General features: G+C 37.4%; 3 protein-coding genes across 21 annotated transcripts in view; 1 reads left to right on the plus strand and 2 right to left on the minus strand.

Annotated features, from left to right (window-relative positions):
• Positions 1-21,280, plus strand: part of LOC149610541 (neurogenic protein big brain-like) — a 291,238-nt gene that overhangs the window by 224,537 nt on the left and 45,421 nt on the right. For both annotated transcript variants that reach the window (XM_089859108.1, XM_089859107.1), the window contains exon 4: positions 19,512-19,592. In XM_089859108.1, the coding sequence (XP_089715234.1) occupies positions 19,512-19,592 (81 nt within the window). The remainder of the gene's footprint in view (positions 1-19,511; positions 19,593-21,280) is intronic.
• The window catches only part of LOC149610550 (uncharacterized), an 85,345-nt gene that overhangs the window by 21,730 nt on the left and 42,335 nt on the right, over positions 1-21,280 (minus strand). Inside the window, exons 1-3 of one of the 4 annotated variants that reach the window (XM_089859078.1) lie at positions 2,667-4,076; positions 2,504-2,595; positions 2,267-2,373 (exon numbers count right to left, since the gene is read on the minus strand). The gene's annotated coding sequence lies outside the window, so the exon portion shown is untranslated. Of the gene's footprint in view, positions 1-2,266; positions 2,374-2,503; positions 2,596-2,666; positions 4,077-21,280 lie in introns of those variants that run through there. The other 3 variants (XM_089859077.1, XM_089859080.1, XM_089859079.1) reach the window with 3 other exon arrangements.
• On the minus strand, positions 4,593-19,516 carry LOC149610552 (uncharacterized). Of its 15 annotated transcripts, XR_016376621.1 has the most exons (6): positions 18,357-18,573; positions 17,638-17,725; positions 15,442-16,980; positions 14,531-14,622; positions 14,194-14,251; positions 14,043-14,123 (listed from the first exon to the last, which is right to left on the minus strand). XR_016376621.1 is itself a non-coding variant. In XM_089859085.1 (4 exons), exon 4 carries the CDS (start codon positions 7,134-7,136, stop codon positions 5,709-5,711), a length of 1,428 nt encoding a protein of 475 aa, XP_089715211.1. In that variant the 5' UTR covers positions 7,137-7,172; positions 11,774-11,887; positions 14,531-14,622; positions 18,357-18,613; the 3' UTR covers positions 4,593-5,708. The 15 variants fall into 15 exon arrangements, 11 of the variants coding, with proteins under 11 accessions (XP_089715211.1, XP_089715217.1, XP_089715218.1 ...); XR_016376622.1 differs by lacking the exons at positions 14,043-14,123; positions 14,194-14,251 and adding an exon at positions 10,997-11,887 and having other exon boundaries at positions 18,357-18,574; XR_016376623.1 differs by lacking the exon at positions 14,194-14,251 and having other exon boundaries at positions 13,984-14,123; positions 18,357-18,574.

Consider the following 21,280-nt stretch of genomic DNA (forward strand, 5'->3'; position numbering starts at 1 on the left):
TGTAAAGCAGTCAATAGTGCTCACAATTAAACGTTGTTTAAAGTAATGGACTGTTAAGTGCGGGGAAATATAAATTACCAAAAATTACCGGCTGAACAGTAATTTTTGCTTTCCCTAAATTTCAATCGGTAAATTGCCGGTAATTTATCGGTAAATTACCGTTTTTAAAAATTACGGTAATTTCACATCTCTAGCTGTTGGTTCCGAACGACGTTGTCAAAAAATTAAATAAAAACACTTGCAACCTTAGAAAAGTGAAAAACAAATTGCTTAAGAAAAGAAAGGCGTTGTTTCGGAGCCTCTACTTGTAAAATGGTTTGTTTTCAACGGGCGATAAAAGGTTTGTCACGTAATTCATCAACTCGAGTCTTTATTTGAAACCCAAGCAAGAACACACGAAACAATTATTTAAAATGGAAGGATAGCACAGTAATTTTGACGACAATGAGAAAACAGACATAAGCCTCTTCAGTCACATTACAGTAAATCAAAATGGAACTAAATTACGGGGTTCAAATTAACTTTAACAACCTCGTAAAGATAAGGTGCTTCTTTCATTCTGATGTAATAGCATCCAAGGTAATTCCCCGAATCTTCCAATCTTGTCAAAATAATAGAACATCGTTTGTTGGTAAACTGAGAGTCTTGGTCAACAGCGTCATTGTTATGAAAACCGAACTCCTTCTTCAGGTGATCAATTGGCTCTTCCCATTTCACATTTGATTCCAACCTCGATGCGTCTGGGTCGTATGTCACTTCGTTTGATGGAAAAGGCGTTGCAGCTTCGTTTTCCAATTTGATACAATTTAAGTCAAATTCCGAACTAAAATTATCGTTCGATAAAGGTTCGGGTTCTTTCTTAATTTTTTCAGAGGTTATGGTTGAACATAGGGTATTAAATTCGCCCATTACTGAAATCCCTTGATTGAAGTTGGAACCGACAGATTCTGAAAGAGCAGAATTAGACTCTGTTGCGTTTCTGGGTTCATCGGGATCGGATTCAGAATGAATTTCCAATTCTTTCGACTGAGCAATTTCATTAAGAGAATCATGGTTTGTATTTGTCCCACTTCGTTCTAGCTGCGAACTTCTTCGTTTGTGGTCTGCCTTTTGTTTTAAAGGGAACACAAAATCTGCAACAACAGTTGATCTACTTTCAGATTGAACTTCGTTAGAATCTGATAATTTCGATTTCCTGTCTGCCTGATCGGGTTTTCTAGCATTATCTTTCGCAGAAGCACGTTTCCGCTTGCTTGTCGACTGATCGTATTGGTTTTTCCGTTTTGACGAAACACTTTTCGGAATTTTTCGTTCAATTCCAGATTTTGATGGATGAAGTCTAGCAATGTGATTTCTTAGCCCTTTCTTTAATCTGGCTGCGAAATCACAAAAATTACACTTAAATGGGCGGTCGTCACTGTGAGTCACGGCATGGGTCTTTAAATTCCCGCGTGTTCGGGCACGATGTTCGCAAATATCGCATTTGAATGGACGCTCGTCACTGTGAATTAAGACATGTTTCTTTAAATTCCCGCGTGTTCGGGTACGGTAGTCGCAAAAATCGCATTTGAAAGGACGCTCATGATAGTTGTGAGTCGCAACATGGTTCTTCAAATCACCCCGCCTTCGGGCACGATATTCGCAAATATCGCATTTGAATGGACGCTCATCACCGTGAGTCGTGACGTGTATGTTTAAATGCCCGCGTGTTCGGGCGCGGTAGTCGCAAAAATCGCATTTGAAAGGACGCTCATGATCGTTGTGAGTCGCGACATGGTTCTTCAAATCACCCCGCCTTCGGGCACGATATTCGCAAAAATCGCATTTGAATGGACGCTCATCACCGTGAGTCGTGACGTGCATGTTTAATTTCCCGCGTGTTCGGGCACGGTAATCGCAAATATCGCATTTGAAAGGACGCTCGTCACTGTGAGTCACGACATGTTTCTTTAAATTGCAGCTAGTTTGGGCACGATATTCACAAATATGGCATTTGAATGGACGCTCATCACTGTGAGTCGCAACATGGTTCTTCAAATCACCCCGCCTTCGGGCACGATATTCGCAAATATCGCATTTAAATGGACGCTCGTCACTGTGAATTAATTGATGATTCTTAAAGGTTGAGCTTATTCCTGTCTGGAAACCGCATTGATCGCACTTGAACTTCATCTTTCCCTAATGAACCGAAAAGTGATTCAATAGCAACGCTTAAGAGCTCAATGTAAATACTTGAAAGGAAAGATACTTGATTTTATGGGCATACCGGTTTTCACATGAACATCCAAACGTGTTTTTGATCGAAATCTGAATCGGGTTGCAAATTTTACATCATTGTTGAACAGTAGATATTGAGCGAGATTGTCATTAAAGCTGAAATAACATAAACATCTCACGAAAACACTTAATATTCACGTAAATTGAATGAGGTATGTTGGCTAATCATGCAAAAATGAGGAAATCAGCATTCAACATTCTAATTAGAGTAATCTATCCAGCTTACCATAAGATTGCGAAAAGGAGGGGTCCAATTAATTAGGTAATCAGCCCTGACAGCCAAAGAGGAATTTCCACGGGTCTTCGCGAATGAGGTACCTATTTAAAAATTAAAATTCAAACAATCGAAATTACCTTAAATTATAAGTTCTAAGATAATGTTTTAATACGCTTTTAAGTAGTTCCAAAGTACTTTTCCTCTAAAAAGTAAAAACCCGTTTTTACAACAGAACGCGGAGCAGACGAAACTAAACCCTTCAAACTTTAAAAACAGGGGTGGAAACAAATAAATACTTTTATGTAGTATTTTAGTGCCACAAACCAGGGTGAGAAATAAGGAAATTTGTAAAACTGGTCAAATGACCAGTAGAGCCCAAGGGTTTCAATTTAAAACTGGTCAATGACCACTTAATGTTTCTACATACTGTCAGAGCTGCGCTGAATTGGATTAATTTCTATAACCCACTACTGGGAATTTATTTTTTACTAAAGAAGGGTAATTTAAAAAGTGGTCACGGTGACCACTGGACCCTTAGCCATTTAATAAATAAACAGTATAAACTGGTCAAAACAATTTTAAACTGGTCATTTGCCCAGTGCCACCGCCTTATTTCTCACCCTGCCATGAACCTCGTATAACCACGTGGTAAAACTCCCGCGTCCGCCCGTTTAGTGTGTACTGATCAGTCTGGGAAATAAGGATATTTTTTAAACTAGTCCTTGGGACCAGTGACCCCCCAGTCCCCGAAATAATTAACTGGTCTCCGGACTGGTCCCAGCCTTTGTTCTCCTATAGATTTGCAATTAATAAACTGGTCCTGAGGACCAGTAACCCCCACTTCTTGAATTAAAAAACTAGTCCAAGCAATTAATAAACTGGTTTTGGACCAGAGGAAGTGTGCTATTTCCCAGACTGGCTACTGATTAAAGTGGTTTGAGTTATTAAAAATAGACGCAGGATCATTTAAGCCAGTCGACAGACTGGCTGATATATACGGGTCGTTCGAGTTTCCTGCCTTTGTACGGGCAAATTTTTGGAACGGGAGAGTAGATAATTTTGACGCCAGAAATGGCAGGCCTATGGCTTCAAGCGAATAAACGCCAATTCATTTTTAACCGTTGTGTTGCAAACAGGACCCCTCAGCGTAAGTATTTTTGAGGTGCAGAAATGGCAACCCTACGACTTCACGCGAATAAACGACAATTCGTTTTCAACCCTTGTGCTGCCACGAGCGTATAGGTCGCGTAAGTCGCGTAGGTTTTTCTCGAGGGTAGGCTCTATCTATCTCTTATCATGGTGGGGGATCTTTTAACGACGTACTTGAGTTCAAAATTCTCCTAACTCCAAGGCATTGAGGTTAAAATGCACGTATCTTCGATTCGTTTATTGAGACTTGGACTCTCTTTGAGTTACAATGCACGTATCTCTGTCGTTCTCCGATTCGTTTCATTATCAGTAAGACCAAGCCTTTCATGGAAGGGACACATAAATATCCATTCCGTTTGAAATTAATCATTTCATATTTCATTATTAGTAAGACCAAGCCTTTCAAGGAAGGGACACATATTATAAAAAAACCTGATATATACTACATCGTTGATTTTGGGTCGCCACTCACTGTTCTTGTCACGGCTTCTAAGGGACAGATATTATTTATTCTAACCGTTTCATATAACACCACCATTTATTAAAGCGGTAACATTGCGTCATGACAATTAATATCACATGTCATGACAGCACCAACTATTAATGCGGTAATCTTAACACATTTTCTTTACTTTTTATTTCGGCTGACATTTTTACCATAACTTCGTTGTTATGGTAAAAATTATTTATTTTTAGCTTCAAAAAATGTCAGCCGAAATAAAAAGTAAAGAAAATGTGTTAAGATTACCGCTTTAATAGTTGGTGCTGTCATGACATGTGATATTAATTGTCATGACGCAATGTTACCGCTTTAATAAATGGTGGTGTTATATGAAACGGTTAGAATAAATAATATCTGTCCCTTAGAAGCCGTGACAAGAACAGTGAGTGGCGACCCAAAATCAACGATGTAGTATATATCAGGTTTTTTCCGTTTGTAAAAACGGTGTTTTTATAATTTTATAATGGTTAGCCTTTTATGTCACTTTCAGTAGGTATTTTTCAGCTATAATTAAATAACTTTCTTTAATTGAAATCTGGGGGTTCTGCCAAAAAAAAAAAAAATTGTACGCAGTTGAAAAAGATTTTTCTAACGCGATTAAAATATTTAATCATTTAGTGCTTTATGATGAAAGACCTGGGTTACTATTTTCTTCAATGTAAATTATGGTTTTATGATTGGACAAAGTTTTTCGTATAGAGGTGTCTCAGTCTCTCAGAGGCCTTAGTGTGACGTCCATGCCATTTGCCCATAGAACCAAAGCTGTACCAAACATGTCCGCCCACTGCCAAAGCTAAGCCCGTGACAATTTAATTAGACCATATACGTCACAAGTGAAAGAAAGCTATTGCGCTTACTGACTTGAATCACAAAATTTGAAAGAACAAAATTATATGTGGATACAATTTTCGATACTTTGATTTATAAAAATGAAGTTGCTGAAGGTTGTTTTCATTTCCATAAAATTTATCACATCTTTTGATGAAAAACTGATAATTCTCCCATAGAAATAAGTTCAAATAACTTGGGAAATTATTTCTCTAGTAGCCAAATGTTCACCGACGTTACAAAACAAATATAAAAAATACTGTATATCATTTCATATGGAATATATATTTTTGCTATAAATAAGTTTAATAAATGAATGCCCCCATTTTTAAATTTAACGAAAACTTTATTAAGAATGGAGTTTTATTTTTTGTTATAATTTTTAGGCGAATCTCGACCTACGCTGTTTTACTAAGATACACTGTTTTATAAAGAAACGTCAACGCCCTTAAAACGCAAGGTTTTAACTTACTATGTTCCATCTCAATCAAAGCCAATAAACATGAAAATTAATTTGATAACGAAAAGAAATGAGCCGTTATGCAGCCTTTTCTTACAATATTGTTTCTAAAGGCAAGGCAACTCATCAAATCGAGTAACCTTATTTGAAAAAAAAAAAACAAGGTAGGGAACACATGCGGATTGTTGAAATGAGATCACTGTAATTGTGACGATTACTCAATTGGAAAACAGGCATTTGACTCTTTAATGACGCCAAAGTAGATCAAAATGGAATTAAATTACGGAGTTTAAATTAACTTTAACAGCCTCGTAAAGATAAGGTGCTTCTTTCATTCTGATGTAATAGCATCCAAGGTAATTCCCCGAATCTTCCAATCTTGTCAAAATAATAGAACAACGTTTGTTGGTAAACTGAGAGTCTTGGTCAACAGCGTCATTGTTATGAAAACCAAACTCATTCTTCAGGTGATCAATTGGTTCTTCCCATTTCACATTGGAATCCAGCCTCGATTCGTCTGGGTCGTATGTCACTTCGTTTGATGGAAAAGGCGTTGCAGCTTCGTTTTCCAATTTGATACAATTTAAGTCAAATTCAGAACTAAAATTATCGTTCGATAAAGGTTCGGATTCTTTCTTAATTTCTTCAGAGGCTATGGTTGGACATAAGGTATTAAATTCGCTCATTACTGAAATCCCTTGTTTGAAGTTGGAACCGACAGATTCTGAAAGAGCAGAATTAGACTCGATTACCGTGTTTCTGGGTTCATCGGGATCGGATTCAGAATGAATTTCCAATTCTTTTGGCAGAGAAATTTCATTAAGAGAATCATGGTTTGCATTTGGCACACTTCGTTCTGGCTGCGAACTTCTTCGTTTGTCGTCTACCTTTTGTTTTAATGGGTATACAAAGTCTGCAACATCATTTGATCTACTTTCAGACTGAACTTCGTTAGAATCTGATAATTTCGATGCCACGTCTGCCTGATCGGGTTTTCTAGCATTATCTTTCGCAGAAGCACGTTTCCGCTTGCTAGTCGACTGATTGTATTGGATTTTCCGTTTTGACGAAACACTTTTTGGAATTTTTCGTTCAATTCCTGATTTTGACGGATGAAGTCTAGCAATGTGATTGTTTAGTACTCGTTTTAATTTGGCTGCGAAATCACAAAAATTACACTTAAAGGGACGCTCGTCACTGTGAGTCACATTGTGTATCTTTAAATTCCCGCGTTTCCGGGTACGGTAATCGCAAATATCGCATTTGAATCGACGCTCATCACTGTGATTCGCGACATGCCTCTTTAAATTCCCGCTAGTTTGGGTACGGTAATCGCAAATATCGCATTTGAAAGGACGCTCATCACTGTGAGTCGCGACATGCCTCTTCAAATTCCAGCTAGTTTGGGTACGGTATCCACAAATATCGCATTTGAAAGGACGCTCATCACTGTGAGTCGCGACGTGCATATTAAAATTCCCGCGTTGTCGGGTGCGGTAATCGCAAATATCGCATTTAAATGGGCGCTCATCACTGTGACCCGCGACATGCCTCTTTAAATGATCGCGTCTTCGTGCACGGTAATCGCAAATATCGCATTTGAACGGACGCTCGTCACTGTGAATTAATTTATGTTTCTTAAAGATCCAGCTTTTTCCTGTCTGGAAACCGCACTGATCGCACTTGAACTTCATCTTTCCCATCCAAAAAGTGATACTTTAAATCACAGCGCCAAATTCCTATTAGGAAAAATGGGAAGAAAAAAAATTCAATAAATAAATGTATTAAAAAAAATTCCGATTTAAAAAACAATAATAATAATAAAAATAAAAAAATAACGTAGACCGCCCATTAGCGTCACATATGGGGCGCGACCTAACTTTCCCCAGAAGGAATACAACACCATCGGCCACAATAGAGTAATATCGGTAGAGGGGGGAGTTGACTGTGTATCCCTCCCGCTAGGCGCGCTTTTGTAAGAGGGGATACTGTACGCGCCTGGTAGGGGGATGACACTTAGCTAAGAGATAGAAGGGTATGTCGTTTGCATACGTAGAACTGACATTACTCTATAGGGACTTGGCAATTCGGGCTTAACTCCGCCCCCAGCGCCATTAAGGTATGTTTTTTTTAACAGAATGAACGCTATATAAGCCCCTCCTCCTGGTATGTTTTAAGCACTAGTGGAAGGTAGCCTGACGTTGCATGACGTAGTACTGCCAAGACCCTATTATGATCCTGATCCTCCGACCTCCGTACACCCACCATTTTTCCCAGAGTCAACCTCGCGTTAACCCTAACCACCCTAAAGGCACTTGAAAAATAAAAACTTTCCCAAGAGACAAACTTACAGCAAATATTTCATCCCAAAATGGTCTGAATCCTAGGATCCTTGATCTTGGCACAGTTTTGATCACAAAATTAATTAATTTCGTTTTAATCCGACTTAAAAAATTAACAATTCAACAACATAACCGATTAGCTCGCGTCGATCAAACTAACAAAGCAAAAGGCTGTTGTCTGTCCGGACTAGGAGGCTTCGAGAAGAAGGGGGGGGGGCGATCGAGGAGAGGGAGGGAAGAAATGTGAAGTTGCATTTTTTGAACTGGCGCTCTTAGAGCCAAGGGGACGTAAGTCGTTTTGACGACTATGAGAAAACAGACATAAGCCTCTTCAGTCACATTACTGTAAATCAAAATGGAACTAAATGACGGGATTCAAATTAACTTTAACAACCTCGTAGAGATGAGGTGGTTCTTTCACTCTGATGTGATAGCATCCATCATAATTCCCAAATCTTCCAATTTTGTCAAAATAATGGAACACTGTTCGTTGGTAAACAGTGTGTCTTGGTCAACAGCGTCATTGTTGCCAAAACCAAACTCATTCTTCAGGTGATTAATTGGTTCTTCCCATTTTACACCTGATTCCAACCTCGATGCTTCAGAATCTGGGTCATATATCGCTTCGTTTGATGGAAAAGGCGTTTCAGCTTCGTTTTCCAATTTCACACAATTTAAGTGAATCTCTGAACTAAAATTATCGTTCGATAAAGGTTGATTGCCGAGGATTTGTCACCAAACAGTTATAGAATTCACGCTGCACGGTGCAATGTCCATCTGAACTTAGTTTGATTAGCAGGAGAGCAAACAAAAAGGGGGTCATCCTGGGAAGAATCATGTTACATAACTAAAGTAATAAGAGGATACAGAGTGGTATCCTTCATCTATACGCTTCCGGTAAAATAAGTAAAAAATTAAGGCTATAGGGAATCTGTGCAAGGTAACCATTTATTTCTTTTAGTTGACCTAAATACGTAAAGAGTACATGTTATTTCTAATTCGAATATATTATTTGGTATATTGCTACATAAATACAAGAACTAAACATGAAAGTTAATACCAACAAGTAACGCTATTGGACTCGAGATAAATAATTTTGATGGAAGGTAGGAAAAAGTAAACAGAATTTTGTCATAGCAAAAGTTGATGGATTATAATATATTTACTTTCGGTCATAGATAATAATAAAAATCTAAATAGCCGCTAAATCTTCTCTTTCATTTCCCGTTTCCATGTACCACTAATGAAACGTAATAAACTTCCTATTATACGGTAATTGTTGTAAGTCAAAAAACACTATCATATAAGAGCCAATGTCAAAATATTATGGAATATGTTAAAACTCTTCTTTTAACCCTTTGAAACGCATTTCGAACGTTTTACCCCGAATTTTCTTTCACTAGCTGCTTTTAACAAAATAAAGAGGAATAAATTGCTTTAAATATTAGAAAAAGGCGAATTTTCAAATCAATTTCCGGATGCCTATACGTTCGGTTTTCACTTCCACACATTCAATAAAGTTTAGACCGTTTGTTTCCAAATAGAGAGATTAAGAAGAAACAGAATGTATTTAAAAAGCCGTACTTAAGCGGAGTTATTTCGTAGAATATTCTTATAATATTGATCCTAAAGGCATTTCAAAAGCTTGTAAAGCAATTCATCAATTGGAAAACAGACATGGACTCTTTCGTCAAAATTAAACTAAATGACATTATTCAAATTAACTTTAACAACCTCGTAAAGATGAGGTGGTTCTTTCACCCTGTTGTAATAGCATCCAAGATAATTCCCCGAATCTTCCAATCTTGTCAAAATAATGGAACACCGTTTGTTGGTAAACTGAGAGTTTTGGTCAACAGAGTCATTGTTATGAAAACCAAACTCATTCTTCAGGTGATCAATTGGTTCTTCCCATTTAACATTTGAATCCAGCCTCGATGCGTCTGGGTCGTATGGAAAAGGCGTTACAGCTTCGTTTTCCAATTTGACACAATTTAAGTCAAACTCTGAACTAAAATTATCGTTCGATAAAGGTTCGGGTTCTTTCTTAATTTTTTCAGAGGCTATGGTTGGACACATGGTATTAAATTCGCCCAATAATGAAATCTCTTGTTTGAAGTTGGAACCGACAGATTGAGACCCAGTAGAATTATCTGTTGCGTTTCTGGGTTCATCGGGATCTGATTCAGAATGAATTTCCAATTCTTTTGGCTGAGGAATTTCATTAGGAGAACCGTGGTTTGTATTTGTCCCACTTCGTTCTAGCTGCGAACTTCTTCGTTTGTCGTCTGCCTTTTGTTTTAATGGGAATACAAAGTCTGCAACAACAGTTGATCTACTTTCAGATTGAACTTCGTTAGAATCTGATAATTTCGATGCCACGTCTGCCTGATCGGGTTTTCTAGCATTATCTTTCGCAGAAGCACGTTTCCGCTTGCTTGTCGGCTGATTGTATTGGTTTTTCCGATTTGACGAAACACTTTTTGGGATTTTTCGTTCAATTCCTAATTTTGATGGATGAATTCTAGCAATGTGATATCTTAGTACTTTCTTTACTTTGGCTGCGAAATCACAAAAATTACACTTAAAGGGACGCTCGTCACTGTGAGTCACATTGTGTTTCTTTAAATCCTCGCGATTCCGGGTACGGTAATCGCAAATATCACATTTGAATGGACGCTCATCATTGTGAATCACGACATGTGTCCTTAAATTGCCGCGTGTTTTGGCACGATATTCGCAAATATCGCATTTGAATGGACGCTCATCACTGTGAGTCGCGACATGCCGCTTTAAACCACTGCGTGTTCGGGCACGGTAATCGCAAATATCGCATTTGAAAGGACGCTCATCACCGTGAGTCGTGACGTGTATGTTTAAATTCCCGCGTGTTCGGGTACGGTAATCGCAATTATCGCATTTGAAAGGACGCTCGTCACTGTGAGTTGCGACATGCATCTTTAAATTCCAGGGAGTTCGTGTACGGTGATCGCAAATATCGCATTTGAACGGACGCTCGTCAGTGTGAATTAATTGATGTTTCTTAAAGACTGAGTTGCTCCTTGTCTGGAAACCGCATTGCTCACATTTAAACTTCATCTTTTCCTAATAAATCAATACGCGATACTTCGAGATAAAATCATAAATATTAATGTTAAAGCTTAAAAATATCGTTAGTTTATAAGATTTTATCATAAGAAAATAATATATAGCTCCCTATAAGTATGAAAAGTAGTACATTTTCATACTACAGCATTTGCTTTCAAATTTGGGGCGCTTACGCTTTTACGCTCCGTGGGGGAAGTTTCGGTACTACAAGTATAAGGGGGCGAAAGCGCCGCCGCCACCTAAGGTGTCCGCGAAAAGCACGATGGACCGGGAAATATGACCAAGATACTCCTTACCACGTACCAGTGTAGGCGCTAGCCTCAGTTTTCAAAATCTCGGGCCATCTATTAATTTATTATGATAATTTTGACATGTACTTAATCAGTTATAAATATCATAATAATAACTTCTAAACCTTTAACTATTTAATTACGATATAAAATTTGAAAACTTTCTAAACAAATATTTCATCTTTTTTAACGCCAAAAACTCTTAATAGGTGGCATTAGAAACCTTTCACCAATTTCAATGGAAGAAAATGCTGTTTACATGGCTTAAATGGAGAGTTTCATACTTATAGGGAACTATATATTATTTTCTTATGATTTTATCAAAGAAAATGACAAATTGTCTGATTAGGCAACTTTAACCAACGCAAACTTCATTAAAATTAAGACTGAACGTTCAGATACTTAAAAAAAGATCAAACTGCCTTTAAGGTTAAAGACTATAAAAAAAGTAAAAGTTAGGTTATAAGTGAACAAAGTGGAACGACTTAAGTCCCAGATTTTAAAACTTTTTAGCTCAAAGACCTAATGTTTAAATTTCCTCCCAGTTAGTTATTATAAAGAATTTAATTAGTATTTCTTATTATAATGTTTAAGACGTACCTTAATCTGTTGTGTTTCACTAGGACACACTGTTTAATTAGGAAACTTCAGGGCGATCAAAACCAGGCTTTTCCTCAAGTTCCGTCTGATTAAAAGCAAGATCTCTACGCAAATCTAAAAAATGAGGGAAAAATCGTAGAAAAACGGTTTCTTAAATTGAATATTTCAAGGAAGCCATTTTAAAAATAAGAAAAAAAAAAAAAAACATTTCTAGTGTTTAGATGCTGAATTCAGCTTTTAATCCCAAAACATCCGAATCTACTGGTAACAATTGTCATGAGAAGAGTGACAGTTTCAATTTTCAAAGAATTATTTTGAAGTGAAAAAATATTAAAATTTCAGAGCGTGTAGTTTCTTCTTATGTCAAACTGACAAAATCAGTACCACCACTTTCCAAGATAGAGGAATTGATCACGCTAAGTAACTCTGTCCAGTTTAGTCTAGAATCCCCTTACAGTTTCCACGCTTGACCACATGGACCGGTTTCGAAAGGTTTCTACACATGCAGATAACGCAACCCCAGATATTAAAATATAAATTAAAAATAGGTAAACTTTGAGTCTTTAGAGGCTTACAGTTTGGTTTAAAAATAAGGAGGTATTTCGGTGTTGGTACTTAGCGGAGTTTTCAAAAACAACAACAAAAGAAAAAACACACCTTGACTTGTAACGCTAGGAAAGTGAAAAACTAATTGGTTAAAAAAAGAAGAGCGTTGTGTCGGAGCGTCTACTTCTAAAATTGATTTCAAAGGTCATTAAAAGTCTGTCACGTAATTCATCAGAGTAACTTTATTTGAAAACAAAGCGAGAAACACGGAACATTTATTGAAAAAAAATAATGATAGCGCAGTAATTTTGACGATTACGCAATTGGAAAACATACATAAGACTCTTTAGTCAAGTTAAAGTAGATTAAAATGAAATTAAATGATGGGATTCAAATTGACTTTAACCACCTCGTAAAGATAAGGTGCTTCTTTCACTCTGATGTAATAGCATCCATGATAATTCCCCGAACCTTCCAGTTTTGTCAAAATAACCGAACACTGTTTGTTGGTAAACTGAGTTTCATGGTCAACAGCGTCATTGTTGTGAAAACCGAACTCATTCTTCAGGTGATCAATTGGTTCTTCCCATTTTACATTTGATTCCAACCTCGATGCGTCAGAATGCGGGCCGGAAATCGCTTCGTTCGATGGAAGAGGCGTTGCAGTTTCGTTTTCCAATTTGACACAATTTAAGTCAAACTCTGAACTAAAATTATCGCTCGATAAAGGTTCGGGTTCTTTCTTAATTTCTTCAGAGGTAGACTCGTTCGCATTTGTGGGTTCATCGGGATCTGATTCAGAATGAACTTCGACTTCTTTGGACTGGTCAATTTCATTACGACAATCATCGTTTATGTTTGGCGCACTTCGTTCTGGCTGCGAACTTCCTCGTTCATCGTCTGGTTTACGTTTTAATGGGAACACGATACCTGCAACATCATTTGATGGATAATTTTGGTTTATCCGTTTTAAAGTGACAGTTTTTAGAGTTTTTCGTTCAGTTTTTGGAGTTTTTGGTTCAATTCCAGATTTTGACGGATGAAGTCTAGCAATGTGATTGTTTAGTACTCGTTTTAATTTGGCTGCGAAACCACAAAAATTACACTTAAACGGACGCTCGACACTGTGAGTCACAGCGTGTATCTTTAAATTCCTTGGTGCTTGGGTACGGTATTCACAAATATCGCATTTGAATGGACGCTCGTCACTGTGAGTCAAGATATGTATCTTTAATGTAACGCGTGTTTTGGCACGATACTCGCAACTATGGCATTTGAATGGACGCTCATCACTGTGATTCAAGACGTGTCTCCTTAAATTCCAATTAGTATTGGTACGGTATTGACAAATATCGCATTTGTATGAACGCTCAACACTGTGAGTCGCGATGTGTATCTTTAAATTTGCCCGATATCGAGTACGGTAATCGCAAATATCGCATTTGAAGGGAAGCTCATCATTGTGAGTCGCAACGTGTGTCTTTAAATTCCGGTGTGTTTTGACACGATATTCGCAAATACTGCATTTGAATGGACGCTCGTCACTGTGAATTAAGACATGGCTCTTTAAAACATCGAGTCTTCGGGAACGGTAATCGCAAATACTGCATTTGAAAGGACGATCTTCACTGTGAATCGCGACGTGTTTCTTTAAATTACCGCGTGTTCGTGCACGGTAATCGCAAATATTGCATTTGAATGGACGCTCGTCATTGTGAATTAATTTATGTTTCTTAAAGGTTGAGCTTCTTCCTGTCTGAAATCCGCACTGTTTGCACTTAAACTCCATCTCTTCCTAGTGATACTTCAAGACAAAATTATAAAAATTACTTAAATATATATCTATTTTACAGCATTTTGTCAAAGAAAATTACAGATTGTCTGATTGTGCTACAGTTATGTCTTTTTGTTCCTCCGCTTCTACTATGGCAGCTATAAACAACGCAAACTTCATTAACATTAAGACAGAAACTTCAGATATTTAAAAACCTTTCTTTTAGGACAAAGACTAAAAAAAGTAAAAGATAGGTTATAAGTGAAAAAAAGCGGAATGACTTAAGTCCAGATTTTAAAACTTTTTAGCTCAAAGACCCGCTTAGAAACATCAATTTGTTGGATGTCAAAAATATTCTAATGTTTAAATTTCCTCCCATATTTTTATTGTCAAGAATTAACTTAAAGATTATAATAAAAAATAATCTTAAGACAAACCTTGATCTGTGATCTTTTACTAAGACACACTGTTTAATTAGGAAACTTCAGGGCGATCAAAACCAGGTTTTTCCGTCTGACTCAAAGCAAATCTTAAAAAAAAATAATAAAGAAAAACCGTAAAAAAATGTTTATTAACTTGAATATTTCGTGGCAGCCATGCTTTTATAAACTAATTTCTAATGTCTAGATTCCGAATTCAGCTTTTAAAACCAAAGACATCTCTGAATTTACTGGTAACAATTGTCCTGAAATTTTATGTGAAGTTTAAATTTTCAAAGAATTATTTTAAAGTGAAAAGGTATCAAAATTTCAGAGCGTGTAGTTTCTTCTTATGTCAAACTGACAAAATCAGTACCACCACTTTCCAAGATAGAGGAATTGCTCACGCTAAGTAACTCTGTTTAGTTTAGTCTAGAATCACCTTAGAGTTTCCTCGACCACTTGGACCGGTTTCGAAAGATTTCTACACTTACAGATAAGACAACCCCAGGCATTAAAATTTTAACTTTTCAAATAGACAACCTTTAGGTCATTAGAGCTTTCCAATTTGGTTTAAAAATAGGGAGGTACATAGGTTTTGTTTCTCAGCGGAGTCTAAAAAAACAACAACAAAAAACCTGACTTGCAACCCTAGGAAAGTAAAATACAAATTTGGCGTTCTTTCGAAGCCTCTACTTGTAAAATTGATTTCAAAGGCTGTTGGAAGGTTTGTAACGTAATTCACCAATTTACTTCACTAACTTTATTTGAAAACAAAGCAAGAAACACGGAACATTTATTGAAAAAAATAATGATAGCGCAGTAATTTTGACGATTACGCAATTGGAAAACATACATAAGACTCTTTAGTCAAGTTAAAGTAGATTAAAATGAAATTAAATGATGGGATTCAAATTGACTTTAACCACCTCGTAAAGATAAGGTGCTTCTTTCACTCTGATGTAATAGCATCCATGATAATTCCCCGAATCTTCCAGTTTTGTCAAAATAACCGAACACTGTTTGTTGGCAAATTGAAATTGATTTTCACGGTCAAGAATATCATTGTTATCAAAACCGAACTCATTCTTCAGGTGATCAATTGGCTCTTCCCATTTTACATTTGATTCCAACCTCGATGCGTCAGAATGCGGGCCGTAAATCGCTTCGTTCGATGGAAGAGGTGTTGCAGCTTCGTTTTCCAATTTGACACAATTTAAGTCAAACTCGGAACTAAAATTATCGCTCGATAAAGGTTCGGGTTCTTTCTTAATTTCTTCAGAGGTAGACTCGTTGGAATTTGTGGGTTCATCGGGATCTGATTCAGAATGAACTTCGACTTCTGTGGACTGGTCAGTTTCATTAAGACAATCATCGTTTACATTTGGCACACTTGGTTTTGGCTGCGAACTTCCACGATTGTCGTCTGGTTTGCGTTTTAATGGGAACACGATGTCTGCAACATCATTTGATTGATTATTTTCGTTTTTCCGTTTGGACGAGAGAGTTTTCTGAGTTATTCGTTCAATTCCAGATTTTGATGGATGAAGTCTAGCCATGTGTTCTCTCAGTCGATGCTTTAATTTGGCTGCAAAATCACAAAAACTACACTTAAATGGCCGCTCGTCCCTGTGAGTCACGACGTGTGTCTTCAAATTCCAGCGTGTTATGGTACGGTAATCGCAAATATCGCATTTGAAAGGCCGATCTTCACTGTGACTGTGAAGATGTTTCTTTAAATTGCCGCGTGTTTTGGCACGATATTCGCAAATATCGCATTTGAAAGGACGCTCATCACTGTGAATTAAGACATGTTCCTTTAAATTCGAGAGTTTAAGGGCACGGTAATCGCAAATATCGCATTTGAATGGACGATCTTCACTGTGAATCAAGACGTGTTTCTTTAAATTCCCCCGATATCGGGCACGGTAATCGCAAATATCGCATTTGAAGGGACGCTCATCACTGTGAGTCGCAACGTGTGTCTTTAAATTCCCGCGTGTTCGGGAACGGTAATCGCAAATCTCGCATTTGAATGGACGCTTGTCACTGTGAATTAAGACATGTTCCTTTAATTTCGAGGGTTTAAGGGCACTGTAATCGCAAATATCGCATTTGAATGGACGCTCATCAATGTGAGTCGCGACATGGCTCTTTAAAACATCGAGTCTTCGGGTACGGTAATCACAAATATCGCATTTGAAAGGACGATCTTCCCAGTGAATCAAGACGTGTTTCTTTAAATCACCCCGATATCGGGTATGGTAATCGCAAATATCGCATTTCAATGGACGCTCATCACTGTGAGTCGCGACGTGTGTCTTTAAATTCCCGCGTGTTCGGGCACGATATTCGCAAATATCGCATTTGAATGGACGCTCGTCACTGTGAATTAATTGATGCCTCTTAAAGGTTGAGCTTCTTCCTGTCTGAAATCCGCACTGTTTGCACTTAAACTCCATCTCTTCCTAGTGAATCAATAAGTGATACTTCAAGACAAAATTATAAATATTGCTTAAAACAGGGTTTTCACTTGACCGAAAAAAAAAATACTTTGCAGCTGGACGTCAAACGCCAGATTTGTTGTTTACGTTGTCGCCCAGCGTTATAGCGTTTTCACTTAGCGTAGTTCATGCAAATAATGGAACCAAGGCTTAACAGATAAACTGAACACTGCACTAATTGCGGCCCATCTATTGTCTTTCTTTTTTGCAATCTTTGTTTCTAATATCATACAGATTTGTATTGTTCCTAACCTCTTCAATAAACCTTTCAGCATTGAACTTCGGCATTCAGGGATTTGTACTAGTTACTGACTCGATTAGGAAAAAAAAAAATTAATAAAAACATGGCGGACCGGACGGCCTCTTCCGAACACGCGTGGTCGAATATGACATCACGACTCTAGCTTATTGCTGATTGGCTCGCGCAGAGCGTTAACGTTGAACGCGGCCGAAAAAATAGAAAGCTAATTTCGCCACACTCAACGTAATTTCTGTCCAGCGTTAACTATGCTTTTTTTTTCGGTTGTCGCTTGACGTCGGGCGAAAAGTGGTGATTTACGCCAAGTGAAAACCATGCTTAAATATATATCTAGTTTACAGCATTTTGTCAAAGAAAATTACAGATTGTCTGATTGTGCTACAGTTATGTCTTTTTGTTCCTCCGCTTCTACTATGGCGACTTTTAACAACGCAATAGCTTCTCAACAAACTTGATTAAAATTAAGATTGAACGGATAAATATTTAAAAAAAAAAAAAATGGTCTTTTAGCAAAATGGCTAGAAATTTAAGATAATTCATCTGAATGAAGTACCAGATTTTAAATGTTATTAGCTCAAAGACATGCTTATAAAACATCTATTATTTCAAATAATTACTTATCTTAGTAAAATAAAACACATTCCACATCATTTTCGTTCAGTGAAATGTAAATATTCGATTATTCTTTTTTATATATAGCAATCCAACAAAATGTTTGGTACACTTCTCTAACTAAAACTTCAGCCATATAGTACTAGTCGTAAAAACTTTAGATACTTCAATATTATTACGTAACAATTAAAAATTTTATGATAAAAATTTTGGGTAAAAGGTATTCTGGTGAAATAAATGTTGATAAGAATTTTTATAATCATGTCTTTAACTCAAAAAAAAAAAAAATTCATTTTGTTCACTCATTGTCACAGAATGCTTTTAAAACCCTTATTTCTTGTCGGTGAAATAATGGTTCAGTCCAAGGGTTATCGAAGAAAATATATTGTGAACTTAAATATTCTAACAGACAAGTAAGTATTTTTATTCGAAAAACAAATATAACAAATTAATCTAAAGGTCTAGTTACCTTAACTTCTCGGCTTTAGGCTCCATAAAATATCAAACAAGTTTCGAAACTTATTTCTTGACATTTTAATGATTCAGTCCAAGGCTTAGCGAAGAAAATAAATAGCGTGAACTTAAATATACCAAAACGCGGTACCTCCGAGGCTACGACCGACTCGCACGAAAAACTATAAGAAGAAAAACCAACTACCTTTTCTTAGAAAAAGGTTTCACGTGGCCAAAATAAATTCCCCCCCACCACCCTTTTTCGTTCTAACCCCGCGTGGTGTCTTTCAATACCCCAAGCCAAGGTAATGTCAGTAGAGAGAGAGTAAACCCCCAAAAATAGGAGCGGTCCTGGTCTATTGTCCATGCCGGTGGTCTTAAACCTTGAAGTAGAAAGGGGTGGATTTGAAACCCCCATACCTATAATGTTTTTACCTTGATAATGTTGGCTCTGTACCCCTACCTAGGCTACGGCACCAAAGTAACCCCAGCATCCTCAGCCCTAAGGTAGGGTATCGTAAAATACGCCCACCCCCCCGCCGTCTTAAAAAATAGAACCTACTTCTCATACAAATACAATGGCGCTACGCGGCAGCACTTGACAATCGCCTAACCAAGGGTAGGGGCTTGTGCAAGGTACACTGGGAAAGTTTCGGTGCCACAAGTTACTCATCTTCATTTCCACTCCATCTTACCTCATTTCTCCCTGCTTAAACCAAGAAAACACTATCGCATTAGGAATATACTCTCAATCTCCATGAATATTGGAACTTTAAAACAAGTATTTCAGATAAATTTTCGATTTACGTTCAGTTTTACTAATTATTAATTGGTAGATCATGAATATTGCAACTTTAAAACAACTGATAAACAGAAAAATTTTAGATTCACTTACCTTTTACTTTTTCTAATTATTTTATTAATTAGTAGATCTACACAGTACATGAATATAGTACGACAACTTCAACGTTTTGTTTTACCATTTTTTTGATGCCATAAATGACTTATAGCCCCCTATATGCTTTGTTTGGAAACTTCTTAACCTTTCTAGTATTTTCATTCCTAAATTAAACCTCGAACTTTAAAGGGATAAAATATTTCTAGAATCAAATCGAAACTTTTTCAATAAGCCTGATGTCATCAATAACCTTGTTTCTTTTCTTTTTTTCAGTATCCATCTAGCGGAGCTTCAATGAACCCAGCTAGGTCCCTGGGACCCGCTTTCGTCATGAACAAATGGACCAATCATTGGGTATGTATCCCTGACAATTTCTGTGCCTTATATATTTCTCGCATTTTTTTTTCCGACTAAATTGGAAAATACTAAAATTTATAGCTGGGAAATTTCAATAAATCTTTAAAGGACAAATGTTGCAGAGGGGTTGGGGTTCGATTTTAAGGAAAGGTTAGTGGAATACACCCAAGTAGGAGGAGGAACATGTATTTTAGACTGTATTGCCGGGGTGAAAAATTTGAGAAAACTACTCAGAATAGTGGAAAAACCGATGCTTTCTATTTAAAGTTAGAGGGAAGCAAATATAGCCTTTAGGTCTCTTCTTGAAGGGATGCACAATGTGTTACGTAGGAGGCGTGGCCTATAATATCAAGTCCTACTGGGCATGCGTGAATTTAGTAGCGTTATCAGTGCATTGGGAACGGGCATCTGCTTAAATATTGAACTTTCCGCCGAGTCTTACAGTCACGTGACTTGTCCAATCACTACTCTAGAAAAATAGTATTACATACTACTACTTCAAAATATAATTCTTGATGACGTGTTTGTACATCCCTTTATATCACAGGTCAAAAAAGAGACCGCTATCACTGTTAAAACAACTATTATAGAGACCAAGAAGTGATATCTAGTTTATTAGGGAGAAGGTATAAATTCACCACATTTCCAGCTTTATCTCCAGTCCAAACGTAGGTCCGGAGTTAATCCCCGCCTCTAAATTACAACCAGCATCTCATTGGTTCTTGAAAATTCACGTCAGCGCGACGCGAATGACGAAAATTACGTATTTTCCGACTGAGGAGAGGCGAAATAGCCCGGCCTCCTTTTACGTCCCCCCTTGTATTTTGAAAGGGTGACTGGGACTATGGCGCGCGAATACTAAGGCATCTTATACCTTCTCCCTAATAAACTAGATATCGCTTCTTGTTTAGACTTCAGGCGCTTCAGATTTTGGATGCAGACTGTCGCTTTAAGTATATCGGGTCATACAGAACAAACGATGTAATTTCACATTCCCTTTGAGAACAGTACGCAACTTTCTGGGACAAATCCAATAAGTCGAGTAATTGGCTACGAAAATCCGATACGAATAGTTTTAGAATTTAGAGTCGTTCAAATACAGTCATTTTTCTCCCTCTAGATTAAATGGATTTTTTTTCGGCCTTAGCTAAAGCATCTGTTTGACCTAAACTTCAAAAGGTTAAAGGCCGACTTCCAGCGAAAAGGTTTCTAACAAACTGAAAACCGAGCACCGAGACTAACCATGAAGCTACCCGTGTCGATTTTCGAATCCCCGCTGGCGCAAAAGTTGGAAGGGTTCTCGCTAACTGAAAGCCGTGCAATGTGGTTTAAGCGAACTGAAGATGAACAATAGAAATCCTTTAAATCTTTATCCTCCGGCATTTTTGCTTTCCTCTGAAGGAAATTCTCTATTGTGTATCTTAAAGGGACTGCAAAGAAGGCATCGGCGGGTGGGTAAAAATTATTTGAAATACGTCACAGACATCACGTGATGCCATGATACAAAGGCTCCCCATGGAGTGGAACTGGACATCTAGTCCTTGTTTTTCGCGAGATTGCAGCGCCAATTCCATGAAGTGGTAGTTTTCGAAATAAAACGAACTAAGCTTCTTTGAACCACGCCTTTGCTTGGTCACGTGCCTCTGACGTATTTCAAATAATATTTACCCACCCGCCGATGCCTT

This window comes from Phalangium opilio, unplaced genomic scaffold (assembly GCF_054372755.1).
Source record: "Phalangium opilio isolate 3A_F unplaced genomic scaffold, DU_Popi_V2 ptg000329l_1, whole genome shotgun sequence".
NCBI classification, from domain to species: Eukaryota; Metazoa; Arthropoda; class Arachnida; order Opiliones; family Phalangiidae; genus Phalangium; species Phalangium opilio.

Excerpts from the sequence above, each read along its gene's own strand:
- LOC149610552 (XM_089859083.1), bottom strand. The coding sequence starts at position 18,382 with ATGGAGCCTAAAGCCGAGAAGTTAAG. Across the intron at positions 17,726-18,356 it reads CCTAAAGCCGAGAAGTTAAG|TTTGTTGAGAAGCTATTGCG; the intron begins GTAACTAGACCT and ends ATTTTAATCAAG. Across the intron at positions 16,981-17,637 it reads GTAGCACAATCAGACAATCT|GAAGAGATGGAGTTTAAGTG; the intron begins GTAATTTTCTTT and ends TTGATTCACTAG.